A 17,834-nucleotide genomic window follows, 5' to 3' on the forward strand; every position below is an offset into this window, starting at 1 on the left:
ATATTGTGATGCAGACATCTCCAAAACATGACAGGTGGACAAATCTAAACTTGTTTTTATAAAAAAAAAAATAAATGTGCATATAATAAATAATACTGCTAATAATAATAACATGATACAAATGCAAACTATCATGAAAAAAACTGAAAAAGGCCCCTGAGGTGAAGAAGGCATGGAGGTTGTGTTTTTTATATAGTGTATTATAGTGTATTTTTGTAACATTTTAATCCTTTAATTTTTTCATATGTAAAGATATTTGTGTATTGCTGTACATCCTGTATGCATTAAGCAATGTGTAAGCATTTGGACTCGCATGGGCGCACAACTATCGCGCTCTGCGCTGGAATTTAGACCAGCTTTCAGTTGGTCAATAGCGGGGTCTATTTGAGATCCTCAAAATAGCAACGCACCAACAATGCGCCTTAACACACCTCTATTTTAGACCTGCACATCCATGAGTCCACAAAGCGGCCCAAATGGATTTACTACTTAAACAACGTGGCGCAAAACAGGAAAATTAGAGTTGCTCTGATCTGGAAAAAGCAATAAATTGCGCCAAACACGTCTTATTGCACCGGGTGTACAATAGTTCTAAAAGTCGTTCACAGTGTTAAAGAATAGTTCACACCACAACTACAACGATAAAGATACAGAGGAACGATATTGTTGAAATCACTTTCAGAACCATTTTTCCTAGCTAATGAACGATAGCACACTGACAGCCAGCCAGAATCCACTGGAAAGAAAAGGGCTCACACAATTTAAAGATACAGACGACACTGCAGAGAAGCAGATTGCTTGAAGTGAAGTCCTCTTTTAAAAGAATACAGAAATGAATTCATGTCATTAAAAATAACACAACTGATATAACAAAAAACATATAGCTTTGGAGAAAAAAAAAAGATTGAAAGTGAGTAAGTGTTGTTCTTTTTTTACTCTGACTTTTCACTGTAACATCGTTGAAATGTCACTCAAGTGTACTTTGACGATCTACCCACATACTCAAATACTTTCCTAGTCTAAATATTCTTAGATACGTGAGGTTAAATAGATGTTTTTAGCTTCTGACTGAGTGAGTGAAGTGTTTCTGAGAACGTTAGAACATGTTGTCTCAGTGCTGTCTGCTCTAGTTAATGGCTAACAAGTTTTCTAGTTCATTTCCTGTGAGGGAAAATGACACGTTCATGACAAACACTCTGAATCATTAACTATACCATCTGGAGCTCAAGTAACTCCTATTTGCGACTCTTCTCATATCTTAAGGTCAAGAAAAGCATGTTTTCTCTGCAAATAAAGTTTAATGAAGTGGATGCACACACACTAAGGATATTCACACTGATTTCTGAACCGTGCAAAAGCTTGAGGCTTCACTGAGTTTAATACTAAAGAAAACAGAGGGTTTTAAGGGTTTTAGGTTAAAACAACTCATTTTATTTTATACTGTTTCTATTTTCATTTATACAGTTTTCTTATTTATCTAACTCACTACATGTGGTCACTATTATTATCCTATTCTATCTATCCCACATAACTATCCCATATAGTTCATTCTATTTTGTTAATCATTGTTCTGTTTTACTATTTTATATTTTTATACTAGCTTATCTTTTATTCTGTGACTCAAAGCTGCATTTTATGTATTCTGTAGCTTATTTATTTTGTTTTTTGTACTACTTTATGCCATTATATTTAATTTTTTATTTGATTAATTCATACATTGTTTTAATTTATCATCTCTATCATGTTATCTACACTAAACGGCCACTTTGTTAGGTACACCTTACTAGTATCAGGTTGTAACACTTTTGCCTTCAGAACTGCCTTAATCCTTTGTGGCATAGATACAAGAAGATACAGAAAATATTCCTCAGAGATTTTGGTCCATATTGACATGATAGCATCACGCAATTGCTGCAGATTTGCCAGCTGCACATCCATGATGTGATCTCCCATTCCACCACATCCCAAAAGTGCTCTATTGGATTGAGATCTGGTGACTGTGGAGTCCATTTGAGTACAGTGAACTCATTGTCATGTTCAAGAAACCAGTTTGAGATGATTTGCGCTTTATGACATGGCGCGTTATATTGGTGAAAGTAGCCATCAGAAGATGAGTACACTGTGGTCATAAAGGGATGGACATGGTACAATATTCAGGTAGGCTGTGGCATTGACAGGATGGTCAATTTTTACTAATGAACCCAAAGTGAGCCAAGAAAATATCCCCCACACCATTACACCACCACCAGCCTGAATCGTTGATACAAGGCAGGATGGATCCATGCTTTCATGTTGTTGACGCCAAATTCTCTCCCTACCATCCGAATGTTGGGCAGAAATTGAGACTCATCAGACCAGGCAACATTTTTCAAATCTTCTATTGTACAATTTTGGTGAGCCTGTGCGAATTGTAGCCTCAGTTTCCTGTTCTTAGCTGACAGGAGTGACACCTGGTGTGGTGTTCTGTTGCTGTAGCCCATCCACCTCAAGGTTGGACGTGTTGTGCGTTTAGAAATGCTTTTCTGCATCCTCAGTTGTAATAAGTGGTTACTGTTGCCTTTCTGTCAACTCGTACCAGTCTGGCCATTCTCCTCTGACCTCTGGCATCAACAAGGCATTCGCACTCACAGAACTGCCACTTACTGAATATTTTCTCTTTTTCTGACCATTCTCTGTAAACCTTAGAGATGGTTGTGCGTGAAAATCCTAGTAGATCAGTAGTTTCTGAAATACTCAGACCAGCCCGTTTGACACCAACAACCATGCCATGTTCAAAGTCACTTAAATCACCTTAGTTCCCCATTCTGATGCTCAGTTTGAACTGCAGCAGATCGTCTTGATAATGTCTACATGCCTAAATGCATTGAGTTGCTGCAATGTGATTGGCTGATTAGAAATTTGAGTTAACGAGCAGTTGGACAGGTGTACCTAATAAAGTGACTGGTGAGTGTTTATTTATACTCCATATACTTCATAAAGTGCTACTGAGTTTAGGTATAGGCTAGTAAAGGATCTTAAATATGGTCATGCAGAATAAAGCATTAATCAGTACTAATAATCAGCCAACATTCTACTAATATTCTGTTAATATTCATTTCAATTCATCATTATTTCTATAGCGCTTTTACAATGTAAATTGGGTCAAAGCAGCTTAACATAGAAGATTATAGAAAATTTAAACAGTGTCAGTTCAGTTTTCAAAGTTAAATTTCAGTTTAGTTCAGTTCAGTGTGGTTTAAATTTCACTGCTAAAAATCCAAACACTGAAAAGCAAATCCATCAATGCGCAGCTCATAAGTAAATAAGCAGGAACAGTAAGCAAGTAAATAGTGAGAATTGATCTCCAAACTAAAATGTTACTATTTTATTAATTCTCTTTTTGGTTAATATGCCAACACTAGAAAGTTTAAGACAATTGTTCCATGTTAAAATGCTTTTTTACCATGCTTTTTCATTCATTTTACTCTGATGTCTTTCTAGAACAGATGCTGCAGTAGGTTGTGCTCAAGCATTCGTACTGGAAAGGTAAAAGTGAGGTTACAGAGCCAGATGAGAGGCTGTTTCCATCATTAAAGCCTAGAGAAGTGGGACACGTGCACCGCCAGATGTCTTTGTGTATTCAAGGCATTAGTTCAGGTGGACCGACATGTCCTTAATCAGAGTCACACGATTCTTCAGCTGATGATCGAGTACACTTTGTTGCTTCTGAAAACTGGGGAGTTTGCATTCTCAATGACATTGAGCAGAAATATAGATTAATTATCAGGTGCACAGAAATATATTAGATTTCTGATAGCTATTAACAAGAAACCGTTCTATGATAGTTTGGTTTTTGTATACTACGTTGCAATTCTGACTGTTCCTCACACAGGTGAGTGGGCTTGACAAACCACCTGTAGAAAACACTTTCATCTCTTTGACTGACGTTTGCACCAGACACTTTCTTAATCACTCCTTATCTCTAAAAACAAAACACTCTGCATTTACGAAGTGTGCCTCACACAAGTGAGTGGGATTGACAAACCACCTGTAGAAAACACACTCTTTCATCAGACACTTTAACTGACGCTTGCACCAGTTTTGCACCAGACACTTTCTTAATCACTCCATATATTGTGCGTTTATGAAGTGTGCCTCACACAGGTGAGTGGGCTTGACAAACCACCTGTAGAAGCACTCCTCTCTCTCTCTCTACAAATAAATAACACTCCCGCTCCTTACTCTACCACTTAATTCTCTGAGCAGTCACAGCTCCTTTGTATAATTAGCACTTCTTGTGTGTATTGCCTCTTCTTGTTGAATCACTGAATGCCGCCTCAATTGTAAGTCACTTTGAACAAAAGCATCTGCTAAATGTAAATGACTCTTGACTATGAGTTGATTGATATGTAAGTTTCCTGCATGTAATGTGTCTGTTTTTTTTACCTTGTCTTTGACCATCTCCACCCCGATCTGAAGGCCTTTTCCTCTCACGTCACCGATGATCTCGTATTTGTCTCTGAGTTTGGCCAGTTCCGTCAGCAGGTACGTCCCCAATTCAGCACTGTTCTCCTGCATCTTGTCCTCTTTTATTGTCTGACAGCAATATAAAGCATTCACATTCAGAAGTATTTATGAGTAAAAGCAAGTGATATTATACTAGGGCTGGGCGATTTTTCCATTAAGATTAATTAACGAATATTTTATTTATTTATTTTGTTTTTGCCCTCAGAGTTCACAGAGAAGTTTTGTACAGTAAATATGCTCATATATTACAAGTGAAAGATTTTTTTAATGAAGGGTGCACTAATTGATTTTAAAACAGTTGAAGGGCACACACACTACCTACTATCTATGTTTATTTATTGAACATCAAAGCTGAATAACTGTAACACACATTGACTAAAACATGGCTCTTTTCGCTGCAAACTGATACCAAACTTACTAATCTTAAAACTTGCACTATGCATTGTTGTGATGTATGAGTAAATTTTTTTGAGAGTTGCGAAGGCTGCGCTGGACAGTACACGTGCCCTTGGCAAAAGTATAATATAAGTATAATTCAGCCTTAACAGAGCGGGGTCATGTGACTCCACACACAGTAGGGAAAGCAATTGAAAAAAATTTACCTGGAAAAATTTAATTGATTTATAGATTCTAAATGTTGATTTTGATTAATTGCCCTATATTATACTTTGAATAATCAGTTATTACGGGAATAAGACAGTATTCTGTATTTTTATTATAATGTATACAGTTTGTTTTATTTTTAGTTTATTTAATTTCGACACTAAAACAACAGTGTATCATTATACAGTATATAATATAAAGTATTTATTACTTGTGGTATTTTACCATTGATCATAGTACTTGTAACAATTTTATTTACTATTGTTGATATCAGATAACATATATAAATTTATACAACAGTTTGTCTGTTTCTTGAATCTGATTGGCTGATAGCCCCTTCACGCTTGTGTATTGCTCTGCCCGCATACAGCAACAAGCAGAGGACACTCTACAGTTTGACAAATATTGCTGCTGTTGGACAACATAATGTACTCTTGAGGCTTTTTTAGTCAAGAATGTATTTGTTTAGATCGCAACTATGCAGTTTATTTATAAGGATAGTGCCTATTTTAAAATCTTAATAATTTCACAGCATCGGATTCAGTGCATCAGCCACCAAAGAAAGTGACAGTTGACATTCCACCACAAGATGGCGACAGAGGCCACAGAAGTCCTTAGGGAAGGATAACAGCATTTTCTCAGCATAAGTTTCGAACTACAGCTGAACAAATCAGGTAAGCGACTTTCTAAGTCGATCTCTCTCTTTTGTATTTCGCATTGCTGTATTTATACCACAGAAACTGGTAGTGTTTGTTTTGCTCGGGCTTTTTCAGAGTTAATTATTGCAACAATTATTGCCTAATTGCAACAGAAGTACTGGGAAATCTCTGTAGACTGATGACATATCATGCAGTTCAGCCTTATAATCTTACAATTCCCCTTTTTTGTCATTACTTTAGACATTACGCTAGAGAATCATTCAAATACTAGCTCTAAAGAGACATTTGTGAAGTAGCAATGGTTTCTGCTGTTCTGACGTCTGCAGATGTGAATGAATGTGCTGCAGATGTTAATGAATGACAGAAGAAAGTAGTTCCTCGTACAAAAGGATTTTGAGACACTAATTTTCTGATTTATCTCATGCAGCATTTCTGACACCAGAATTCCTCTTAATATTCCTATTTTGATTAGGTTTTATTTTTGTATTTATTAATTTATATTCTTAAATATATGTAAATGACTTTTAAACTAGTTTATAGTTTATTATTTCAGTGACAATGGCAATTATGTATTGTACAGTTGATTCAAGATATTGTATTGTATTAAGTAAATGTTGAATTTATTTGTTTATCATAATCTTAAAGATCTTTTATCCCACAATTCCAGATTTCATTTTTACTTAATTATGTACATATATTTTTGTAATGATTTAAGCATTTACTATAGTAAAACCATCTCAACTTACATCCAGCACTGATGATGCGATTGCACAGGCTAATGGGTTTCCTCCAAAAGTGTTGAAATGAACCCCCTTCGCAAATGACCTGGCAATTTCTGCAAAAGATGCAAATTACATGATATCAGTGCCAAAAACAGCAATCAAATGTTACAAGTTGGGGGTTTATTTCTATCCTTGAACAGATTTAGCTATCAGATGCTCTCATAATTGTAGACCTCATATCAAATGAAAGCACTCAGGGTTAACATGACCAAATATACTTTCTCAATCATCGGTCTCTTGCTGTTCCCTCTTTATTCAGATGGAAAATGGAGAGAGTATGTTTTGTCATGTTAACCCTGAGGAACATAATTGGAGTGAATACATAAACAAAACAAACTCCAGCGCTTTAATAATCTCAGCACGCCAAGCGCTGCACACGGACATGTGGCTAAACATCTGATGCATATGGCACACTTTTCTGTAAATACTTCAGCGAGTGTTCAGCAATCTTAGGCCCAATCCCAATTCTATTTTTGTACCCCTACCCCTTCGAAACAGAGTGTGAAGGGGAAGGGCTTTAAAATTTACCCCTAAGAAATGGGACACCACTACAGCCCCTGCACACGTCATCATGTCACCGCAATCTCTTGCTTAATATAAGATCTGTGATGGCGACTGCTGTAGTTATTCCAGTTGCAATAATTTTTGCCATTTATCTTGAGGAAATCACTGAAGGTATATATCATGTTATCATAATGATATAACATGGCAATAAGATCGTAACTGTACTGTGCATTTACACCGTGGCCATATTTATCTATATAAACACACAAAAAACAACATTAACATTACAGCAGACACTGTAAAAAGCTCATTCCCAGCCACTAGACTTTTCTGACAGGGTATTCGAGTGTCATCAAGCCACAGAATGTAGTGGCACTGCTATACAGGAGTTATTATTATGGATTATAGAACGCAAAATTTTACGGTTTTTAAGCCATGCTGTCGTTGTAAATGGTGTATTCTGGGAAATTTTCTTACCCCTTGGTTTTGAGTGTTGTCCTGAAAAATCTCAGTTTCAAGGACTATCTAGCCCTTTCCCTTAGCCCTACGGCTTCAGGATAAAGAGAATTAAGGCACCCCTACCCCTTCACGGGAACGTCCAAAATGAGAGGTAAGGGAAAGGGTTAAGGGGTAGAATTGGGATTGGGTTTTTGTCACCTCACCTAGAAACAAGCCTGAGCGGATAAGAAAGCTTTGATGTTTATATTGTATATGAACAAGTACATGTTTTCTGAGATGTTCATGAATCGGTGCTTTACTGTGTGTGCGCACATCTGTCTGTTATTGTGAGGATAACTCTGTGGCGATGTGCATTTATTAACACTGGAACTACCAAGGCGGTCATTTTGACATTTTTCATTTTTGCAATTTCATAACTTTGTTCAAATAAAACAGATATATCTATAATACCCTGATTTTTCTTAAAAAAAAATATTTCTAACATTGCTATTTTATTAAAAATACAACACCAATGAGACATTTAAAGGGCACCTATTTTACCCCTTTTTCAAGATTTAATATAAGCCTTTTGTGTCTCCAGATTGTGTCTGTAAAGTTTCAGCTCAAAATACCTATTAGATTATTTATTACACCTTTCTAAATCTGGGAAATTTGAGCTGTTAGGGCATTGTAGCTGTTTTTGTTGCCTGTGCCTTTAATGCAAATGAGCTGATTCTTCCCGTCCACATTTCCCATGTGCATGTCAGATTCAAAGAGATCTCTTAGTATCCAAAGGCTATAGAATACACTTAAAAGGACTTTGGTATTTCTCTGATGCACGTAGATAAACAGCACAGTGACAGACTAGACTGTAGCAGATCTCCCTTACTACAGTAAAAACGTTCCCAACTGTTATATGTTTATATATATAACATATAACTGTATATATATTTGTTGTGGAGTTAATTCAAGCCTTTCTGCAACGATGAGTTGCACACAATGTCGTTATAAAGTTCACATGAACGCACACGCACACACGTTTAGCTTTGCACTGTTTTTGCACGGAAAATGTGACAGGATACACGTTAATATCCACTGCTGTATGGATTTCCATTATGTTAATATACAAAATAAACCTGATTTAAGTCCACAAACCGGGATTGAAGCATCCTCTTTTATAATTGTACTGCCACCATGCGGCTGTGATTATGGATTACGTAGCAATTTTAGTGTCTTTATTAACAACATGCTCTGATTTAAAATCATTTTAAACTTGTAAAACTAATTCTTGAGCTGCAGCTGATCACAGACAGTTGAACAGATCTTTTAATCCTAGTTGCTTTGTACACGTATTGTTGATATGATTATGAGTGTTACTTTGAAGACTTATTAATATGCGTTTGTCAATCAATTTGGTGGGCGGGGAAACCGCACTTCTACATCACGATGAGGTCGGCCTCAAAATGGGAGCAATTTGGATCCTATTTTAATGTGAGGAAATTTTTAAAAAGAGACTTACTGTGTTTCTATTACTCCAGTATGACAGTGGACACACTATACCTACACATAGTTCTGTCCAAACAGCTTACAAAAGATGATTTTCATCATAGGTGCCATTTAACCATTGCGGTAAAACTGACTGCATGCATTTCATTGTCTGCTACTTTTCCCAGTAATTTTAAACATGCGGGCCTCTGTTGCCTAGCAACCTACTGCTAACAAAAACACAACTTTCTGAGAGCAAAAACATACCTTAAGATATGTTTGTCAAAATGGCATATTCAGTGCCCAGAAAAAGCTTTAGTAATCAAAATAAAGACTAAATTAATATGTTAATGAGATCCTATATATGAGAATGGTCAGAGAAACTGCTATGGTGAATACTGGATCTAGAATTCTGGTACTTCCAGTGTTAATTTGACTTAAACACTGGATTATTATGTATGCAATATTCACTGCATTAATGCTTTAATCCATGATGCCGACAAACACGCAGGTATGCTTTTACAATTTTTTTCCAGGCATGATCTTTACCTAGAAATGCATCAGCAAAGTAATGAATGAATCTCAGAATGAAGTCTACATATATGTACGTATTGCCTATGTTTTGCTGACAGATCATTAAAAATATTGACGAGTCGTTGTAACAAATATTGACAACGATTGTGAAGACGTTCATGAATAATGAATTAATGCATGGTTGCGTGCCAGGTTGTCATTCTGAGGACATTTCTACACATCTAAACATGACACGACACAAAACGAAATGTGATTGGTTGATTACCCTGTCAGTCAAATAGAATCGTGGGTGGTCCTTGACCATTCAAAGCGGCAAAGTTCCCCAAAGAGGTTCTGGCTATGTGAGACTTGCGCTTTAAAAGTTCAAGACTATAGACTAATGATTGACTAATTTAGCGGATTAATGTGAATATAAGTAGCCCTAAACATGATGTGACACAAAACAAAACATGATTGGTCGGTTACCCTGTCAGTCAAATAGCATCGTAGGTGGTCCTTTACCATTCAAAGCGGGCAAAGTTCCCCAAAGAGGTCTGGCTATGTGAGACTAATGCTTTAAAAGTTCAAGTCTATAGACTAATGATTGACTAATTTACCGGATCCATGTGAATATAAGCCTGTGTGACCACACTAGTAGAGCTAACCAGAACTACAAATGTATGCAAATTAGTCCATATTTAATTCATTTTTAAATGTATTTAAACAACATTTTGATCCAGCTGTTGTAATAGTAAAATACTGTCTTAGTAATTTATTATCTTTTAGTTTAGTAAAACTTTTTATACACTTTAAAAAAAGTTGACTCAACTTAAAATCGTTAGGCAACTTGCTGCTAGGGTTGGGTATCGTTTGGGGTTATTTCGATACTGTTGCAAATTCGATACTTTTAAAACGGTACCGGTGCTAAAATGATGCCTGAACCGATACTTTTGAGCCACAAAATTATGGTGGATGACTTTAGAAAAATCTTTTATTTGACAAAAAAATATTTTAATCGATTCATTTTTTATATATTTGAATTGCATTAACACATTTCTTCTGATCATTTGTTTGTTAGCATGAATTTAAGATTTGCATAATGCAATTAACATTTCAGTAGCTTACTACTAACCTTTAGTAGTAGGAAAGGCTGTCATCAAATCAGGAACACCTTTATTCTATGGTTGGGACTTGTGACTGCGTTTAAATGAACCTCAGTGATCTAATGATTTACTTTAATCTGAATAAGACAATAATATGATTAAGGAGTTTACATGAGTTGCTTTTCAAATGTAAAAGTTATAATCCTGTTTTACATGTTATAGCACATAGATTGATTAACGTCATTGCGTCACCATGCTATCCACATTTCCTCCAGAGTTTCATGTATTTTCTGGTGTTTTGTTTTTTATTTTTCGACTTTAACTGCAGTTCAGCAGGTTCCCTTTTATTCAGCAACATATTGTTCATGCCCAGTGAAAAACTGAGGTATTTGATGAGAATATGAAGTAAGGACTGCTGGAAGTGTGTTGTTTTAACGGAATTTGATACAGCACGCCGAACTGAAAGAAAAAAACTCATCTGCGGTCATTTAAGGTAATCAAAAATTGCTGTTTACATAGTAGACTCTTAATCAGAGATTTGTTTTGGGTTTTGGTGTCCATGTAAACGTGAAAGTGCCACATGATGTCCCAAGCTGTCAAAGACAGTGCATTCCTCTGTCTTTAAAGTGATTCCATGTGCCCTCAAATGTTTCATCAAAGGTGCAGTAGGTGATTGTCTTCAGAAACACTTTTATTGTGCTGGTTGAAAGTCTCTTCACATTCCAATAGTAATGATTAAAAGTGGTAAATAGTAAAGTAAATGATCTAAATGTGTTTATGTGTATTTTTATATTCTGGGCAAGGCCTAAAACAAAAAAAAATGTTTATCCAATTAAATATTGTTGGGCCGACATCTCCCATAATTCCGATCAGTAGCTCAAACTGTCGGTCAACAAATGTAGATTTGGGCTTCTGCACATCTGTTCACGCATATCCGCCATGTGGCGCCATTAATTGAAACTTTTTAAAATTCTGAAGCAATGTTGGAGTTACTTTTGCACGCTGGAGGAAGGACGACACATGGCTGAAGTATTTCTGTTTGACAGGTAATGTTATATTTTAAAAGTATTTTAGTCCTCCAAAGATGATGTAGATTGTGTTGTTATGAACAGGTTATATGCACAGAAGTGTTGTTCAGCCACTGAAATCTTCTGACGATAGATTGATGTGACTATTTTCAGTTTCATAAGGGACCTTTTACAGCATCGATAATGTATATTTTTATTTAGTTTAACAACAAAACATCAGTTAACAGCGCTATTCCGCCTAGCCTGCTTTACTGAGGTGAAGTTGTTCATTTTTGAACAATGACAGACTGTGACGTGCTCCCTATACTGTTTACCATGCTACTCTGAACATACAGGAAATAGCATGTAAGTGTGGCTTAGTAATAAGTGTAATTCCTGCAAGCCGCCGGTCAACCATTAACTACATTTCTAACTGGCTAATGACACGCACTAGTGGGTTGTCTGCTGTTATGTTGTGGTGTGCGCGTTCGCGATTTCAGGAGGCGTGGCTTTAAAAGACAGTCCCTCCCCTGCCGCCCAAAGATAATATGCTAACCGGTTAGCATTTTGGCAGATCACCTACTGCATCTTTAAGTTTGATGTGTTTTCCCCTTACACACAACTTTTGTAAAGCATCATGAATCATAGCTTGTAAAATGTAGCCATACTTTAGAAGCTTAGTTTAAGCAAATTTAATGGAACGCGATCATGCGTGTTGATGAATCTAAAGGGAGTCGCTCACTGGATACGCTGTACTGCGCGCGTTGTCTATGTGCATGCTTTTAAACAAGAACAAATGCCTAACATTGCGCACAGTGCCTCAAAGCTGTTTAGAATTAAATGTTTAGAGATGGTGCAACACAACACGTATTGATGTGTGCCTTTGGTGTACCCCTTGATGCTTCTTGCGTCCTTACCAGTGACACTGAAATTAGGTACCGAAATTCATATGCTGATTCGGTCCGGTGCATACCGGTTACATAAGAATCAGGTACCCAACTCTACTTGCTGGACAGCTTTTTTTGAGTTGACTCAACTTTTAACCCAAGTACTGTAATTGAACTTAAAAAGTTGTGCAGTGAGTTGCCTTACAATTTATGGTTGTCACCATCTCTAATAACTGTTTGTATTTGAGTTAATTATTATTTAATTTAACCACAAAAATACTGTATGAATTTACAAACAGGGATTGAATAAAAAAATTTAAACAAATTAATATATAAATACCACTAAAATAAAAGGTGTGCATATATAACTCATAACACATAACATTTCTATACTGCAAATGTCAAGCTCAAGAAGTTAGATTAACACAATGGTTAGCATATTAAAAGCAACAAGATGGAGAACTACATTTATAATTAGTGTTTCATTTGATTCTAAGTATATCTGAATTGCGAGCCATGACGGATCTTGTGCTCCGACTCACTGCTGGACTTCACAGAGCTGAATAATTCAGCTTCACCACCAGCACAATCCCTCATTAGACCCTAAAGAATGAGACTCAGTGTGCGGTTGAATTTGAACACGTCTGGCTTTAAATGTGCTTCATTAGTCTATAGATTCACACTTGTTAAAACCAATAAATACTGCAAAGCCACTGACGGCTGGAATAAGCAAATAGCACAATGACTGGGTGTGAATTTGGCTGAAATTAAGTGCCCGTCACCTGCAGTCGTGACCACAGCACCCATCGGGATGCCATTGGCAATACCCTTCGCCATCGTCACCATGTCTGGAATAACATTGTGTCCTTCAAAACCCCAAAAGTGGCTCCCTGTGCGGCCAAAGCCAGTCTGGACCTGAGAAATATAAAAAAAAAGGACAAATCTGCAATAAACAATTACTTTATACAAGAAGGAATTTTACAGAGGAATTTGTTCTATGCTGTAAGTACAAGATTGCTTATTGAAGTATGTTTGTTATAATAGTGTGTGTGTGTGTGCGTGTGCGTGTGTGCGTGTGCGCGTGTGCGCGTGTGCGCGCGTGTGCATTACATGGATATTATTTTTTGTAAAATTTACTATTTTGAAATATATCAAGCTAATAATATGCCAAATCAATCTCAATTTGAATTGTGTTAATTTGAATTATTGACAATTGTAATTTAATAAATCTGAATTTTTATATGCCGTTAAAATTTGTTTTGAATATGAATTTCTGAATTTGAATTAGAATTTCATAACTTAAATATTAAACATCTGAAATTTAAGACAACTGAACTTGTTAAGGCAGAATTTTATATAACCGTATTTTCAACCTTCAGATTTTTGTTCTCTGAATTCCTGGACTGCAGATATCCGGTTTATAAAAATACAGTTTCAGGTTTTCAAGATGAAGAAATTCAGAATATCAAATTCAATATCCCAAAATAATTCAAAACCAGAAATTCAGATAGTGAAATTCAGATAGGGTAAAAATTAGGTCAGGGGTGAACGACAGGGAAGAGTAGATCAAATAAACCAGAAAGGTATTCAAATACAGAAATGTAATATTTCTTGTTATAACTCTGCTTAACTTGTACTAAAATAATTTTGAGTGAAGCAGTTAAGTAAAAATCACTTCACTAGAGTAAAAATGTTGCCAAGTAAATCTTAGACTAAATAATAAAAATATATACAACATTACATATGCATTTACAATAAAAAAAACAAAAGCAATATCCAAAATTATTCATTCATTCATTTTCCTTCGGCTTTATTTATGAGGGGTCGCCACAGCGGAATGAACCACCACCTTATCCAGAATATGTTTTACATAGCTGATGCCTTCCAGTTGCAACCCAGTACTGGGAAACATCTATACACGCTCATTCACACACATACACTATGGCCAATTTAGTTTATTCAATTCACATCTAGCGCATGTCTTTGGACTGTGTGGGAAACTGGAGCACCCATTGGAAACCCACACCAACACGGGGAGAACATGCAAACTCCACACAGAAATGCCAACTGACCCAGCCAGGACTCGAACCAGCGACCTTCTTGCTGTCAGGTGACAGTGCTAACCACTGAGCCACCGTGTCGCCCCTATCTAAAATTAAATAATAATAAAATTTCAAATATATATATAATTTAATTTCTTGTCTGTGAAAAAAGTGATGTAAAAATATATTTTTAAAAATGTCTATTGTCTGTATCCCAGACATTGGGTTCTTCTTTTGAAATACTGATCAATTGGTAAATGCATATTGCCATTCTGCTATTTCTGAGTCTGTATTCTGTACAGAGAAAGCAACTTTTGTGTATGTATAAAAACACCTGGATGACTCTTTTAAATTCATCAATGCTTACAGTATTAAAATGCTTACCGTAGTAAAAAAAAAAACCTAATAATTAGAATTCAGAAAACAATGTCTTGTTATCATGTTAAAAATAAACATTAATTTTACATTTTTTATTTTATATTTGGCTTTGGTTATTGGAGGCGGGGTTTAGCACAGATGTTTCTGTTTACTTCTCACACTCTCTGTTTGATTCTGAACAATTAGGAACCATTTTCAGGTCCCAAGAGAGCCTGGCTGCCCTGATTTCTTCATTTGAATTTCATAACTTGAATATTGAACATCTGAAATTCAAGACAACTTAATTTTTTAGGGCAGAATTTTCAACCTTCAGATTTTTAGCATCGATGTTTCTGTTTACTTCTAACACTCTCTGTTTGTTTCTGAACAATTTGAAACCATTTTAGGTCTCAAGAGAGCCTGTCTCCCCTAATTTGTTCATTTGAATTTGATTGCTGTGATTGGAGACTAAGTTTAGCACAGGTGTTTCTGTTTACTTCTCACACTTTCTGTTTCTGTACAGTTTAAAACCATTTTAGGCCCCAAGAGAGCCTGGCTTCCCTGATTTCTTAATTTGAATTTCATAACTTGAAGGTTGAATATCTGAACTTTAAGACAACTGAATTTAAGGCAGAATTTTTTATAACTGTATTTTCAACCTTCAGAATCTAAAGAATCTTGCACACACAAACTCAAGTGTGACCACAGCTTCTGTTTCTGAGCAATTTGAAACCATTTTAGGTCCCAAGAGAAGTAAACAGAAACAGCTGTGCTAAACCCCGCCTCCAATCACAGCAATGAAATTCAAATTAAGAAATTAGGAGTCTGGCTTTCCTGACAAATGCAATGGGATTAATAGCAAACAAATTCTCCAGACCTCATCGGCTATACAGATTCCTCCTTTCTCCCGAACAAGCTGGTAAGTTTCTTTCAGGTAGTTTTTGGGGTACTGAACAGCCCCACCGACACCCTGCAGAAAGATAAACATGATCATATTTCAGAGCCTAAAGTTTGTTAGATGAAGGTTCAACAAAAATGCCCTGAACAACATGAAGTAAATATGAAAATGCAGAGTGAATGTAAGACTTAATAACTACCAATGTTGCTGATGGCCTTCTAAATTATGTACTTGACTGAAAATGAAAGCAGTTGCTGCACAGAATCATTTAATATAATTGTAAACCCAAAGCACAATGTCCCATTCGCTGGCCTGTGCCATAATATGCAATCTAGAAGAAAATGCTGGCATCCTGCTGTGAAGTTATTTTCACTGTCCTTTTGAACCAAGTAGAACTCGCGTTGTTTAAAATGTCTAAAAGCAAATTGCTGGGTACACCTGTGGTTTCTATGACAACCTAAATTCCTTTTACATGGTCAGTGACACAGATTAGGCAACACTTTTGGGCTGTAAAACAACTTAATTTGTATTTTAAAATGTAGAAAATTCAGGGTATATTTACACAATGTACTTAAAAACAATTATCTTTTTCTTTGGATTTTTTTAGATAAGTTTTGTTTGCATGAATCAGCAAAAAATACCAAAAACTGCTGCATTATGCATGCCAGGACAGTAGGTGGCGATGTGACTAAGATGCACTTTGAGCTGGTCTAAACATCATCGTCTACTTCCAATGTTGCCAGATTGGATTTGTTTTGAATTTGATTGTGCGGGTAAAAAATGGTATAGGCAAAATTTGGGCGGTTTTGAAATGGAAATTTTATATGCAACATATTTAACAAAACATAACTGTGTGCTCCTACTCTATTCAGTTAGTAGTGACCAGTGCATTGCGCAAACCACGTGAGCCCACCCACAAGAGAAGGTGATAGAAAGATCTGATTTCCCGGACAAATCTGACCCCCCTTTGCGTGGACCTGCAGTTAAACTCACATCGGTTTATCACACTATTGTTTATCATTGTTACTGTTTATCAGTCATTTTTATCCGCAATTGACTGCAAGAACAAACATGGGATGATGTGAGTTGGGATGAAATTTAGATAAAACATACTCTGATAGGTAGTGTAATCTACCTAACATTAAGTGCAGTGTGTGGGTGAGAGGCAGTGTTTCGATGTGATCAGGTTATGTGACTGCTGATGTTGGTTAAAAATTATGACTGTTAAAGTAACTAGGTTAATTTAAATAAATTAAAATTAAATATAATATTAATCTATTATTTTGGGCATTTTTTGTGCATTTGGGTAGGTTTTGGACTGCTTTTGGGCTGGGAAGAGTCCACTATGTCTGGCAACACTGTCTACTTCTGTTGTTTTGAATGTCAAGTACTGAACATGTATGTTCATGATATGGTCAGTTTTACAGAATCGAGTACAAACAAACAATTGCTTTAAACAAGAAAATAAAGTTATTGTCTTTAAAAAAAAAATATTGCCAAAACTATGCTGTCATGTAAACAAACATGCATAATAAAAATAAAAATGAGGGAAAAAAGTTGTGTAAATGGGGCATGTTGCCTTTACATGACAAGTTACGTTTACATGACAGTGATATACTGAAAATGGAGTGAAAAATAGCATTCAATTATAACGTAGCAAAAATTACCCTCATTAACGCAGATCTACAAAAAAAACTATTTAAAACAGCCCGAACTCTTTTTTTTTTTTAAATGTTGTCGTTGAAAATGGTGTTTTCTAAACAGAGCCAGGGTCTTGACCTTTCAAAACACTGTGTTTACAAAACAGTGAAGTGCTAAAACAGAAAAAAATATATATTTTAAGAAACACCATACATATGCCTGCACACATCCCCCTACAGTCCCTTTCGTCTGCTGCCACTGTTAGTTTATTTGTGAACTACAGTGCTCATACACAACTGAGACTAGACTGAACATGTGTATTCATCTGATGTCACTGTTGTCCAATATGTAGTGTAGACTATAACATTATAGTTTTCAAAAATGTATGTTTTCAGGCCCCAAAAAATGC

At 36.0% G+C, this 17,834-nt stretch overlaps 1 protein-coding gene across 1 annotated transcript in view; it reads right to left on the reverse strand.

Annotated features, from left to right (window-relative positions):
* agxt2 (alanine--glyoxylate aminotransferase 2) overlaps positions 1-17,834 on the reverse strand; it is a 36,482-nt gene that overhangs the window by 6,361 nt on the left and 12,287 nt on the right. Inside the window, exons 9-12 of the mRNA XM_056447048.1 lie at positions 15,764-15,856; positions 13,270-13,402; positions 6,515-6,603; positions 4,426-4,575 (exon numbers count right to left, since the gene is read on the reverse strand). Of these exons, the coding sequence (XP_056303023.1) occupies positions 4,426-4,575; positions 6,515-6,603; positions 13,270-13,402; positions 15,764-15,856 (465 nt within the window). The remainder of the gene's footprint in view (positions 1-4,425; positions 4,576-6,514; positions 6,604-13,269; positions 13,403-15,763; positions 15,857-17,834) is intronic.

This window comes from Danio aesculapii, chromosome 21 (assembly GCF_903798145.1).
Source record: "Danio aesculapii chromosome 21, fDanAes4.1, whole genome shotgun sequence".
NCBI lineage: Eukaryota > Metazoa > Chordata > Actinopteri > Cypriniformes > Danionidae > Danio > Danio aesculapii.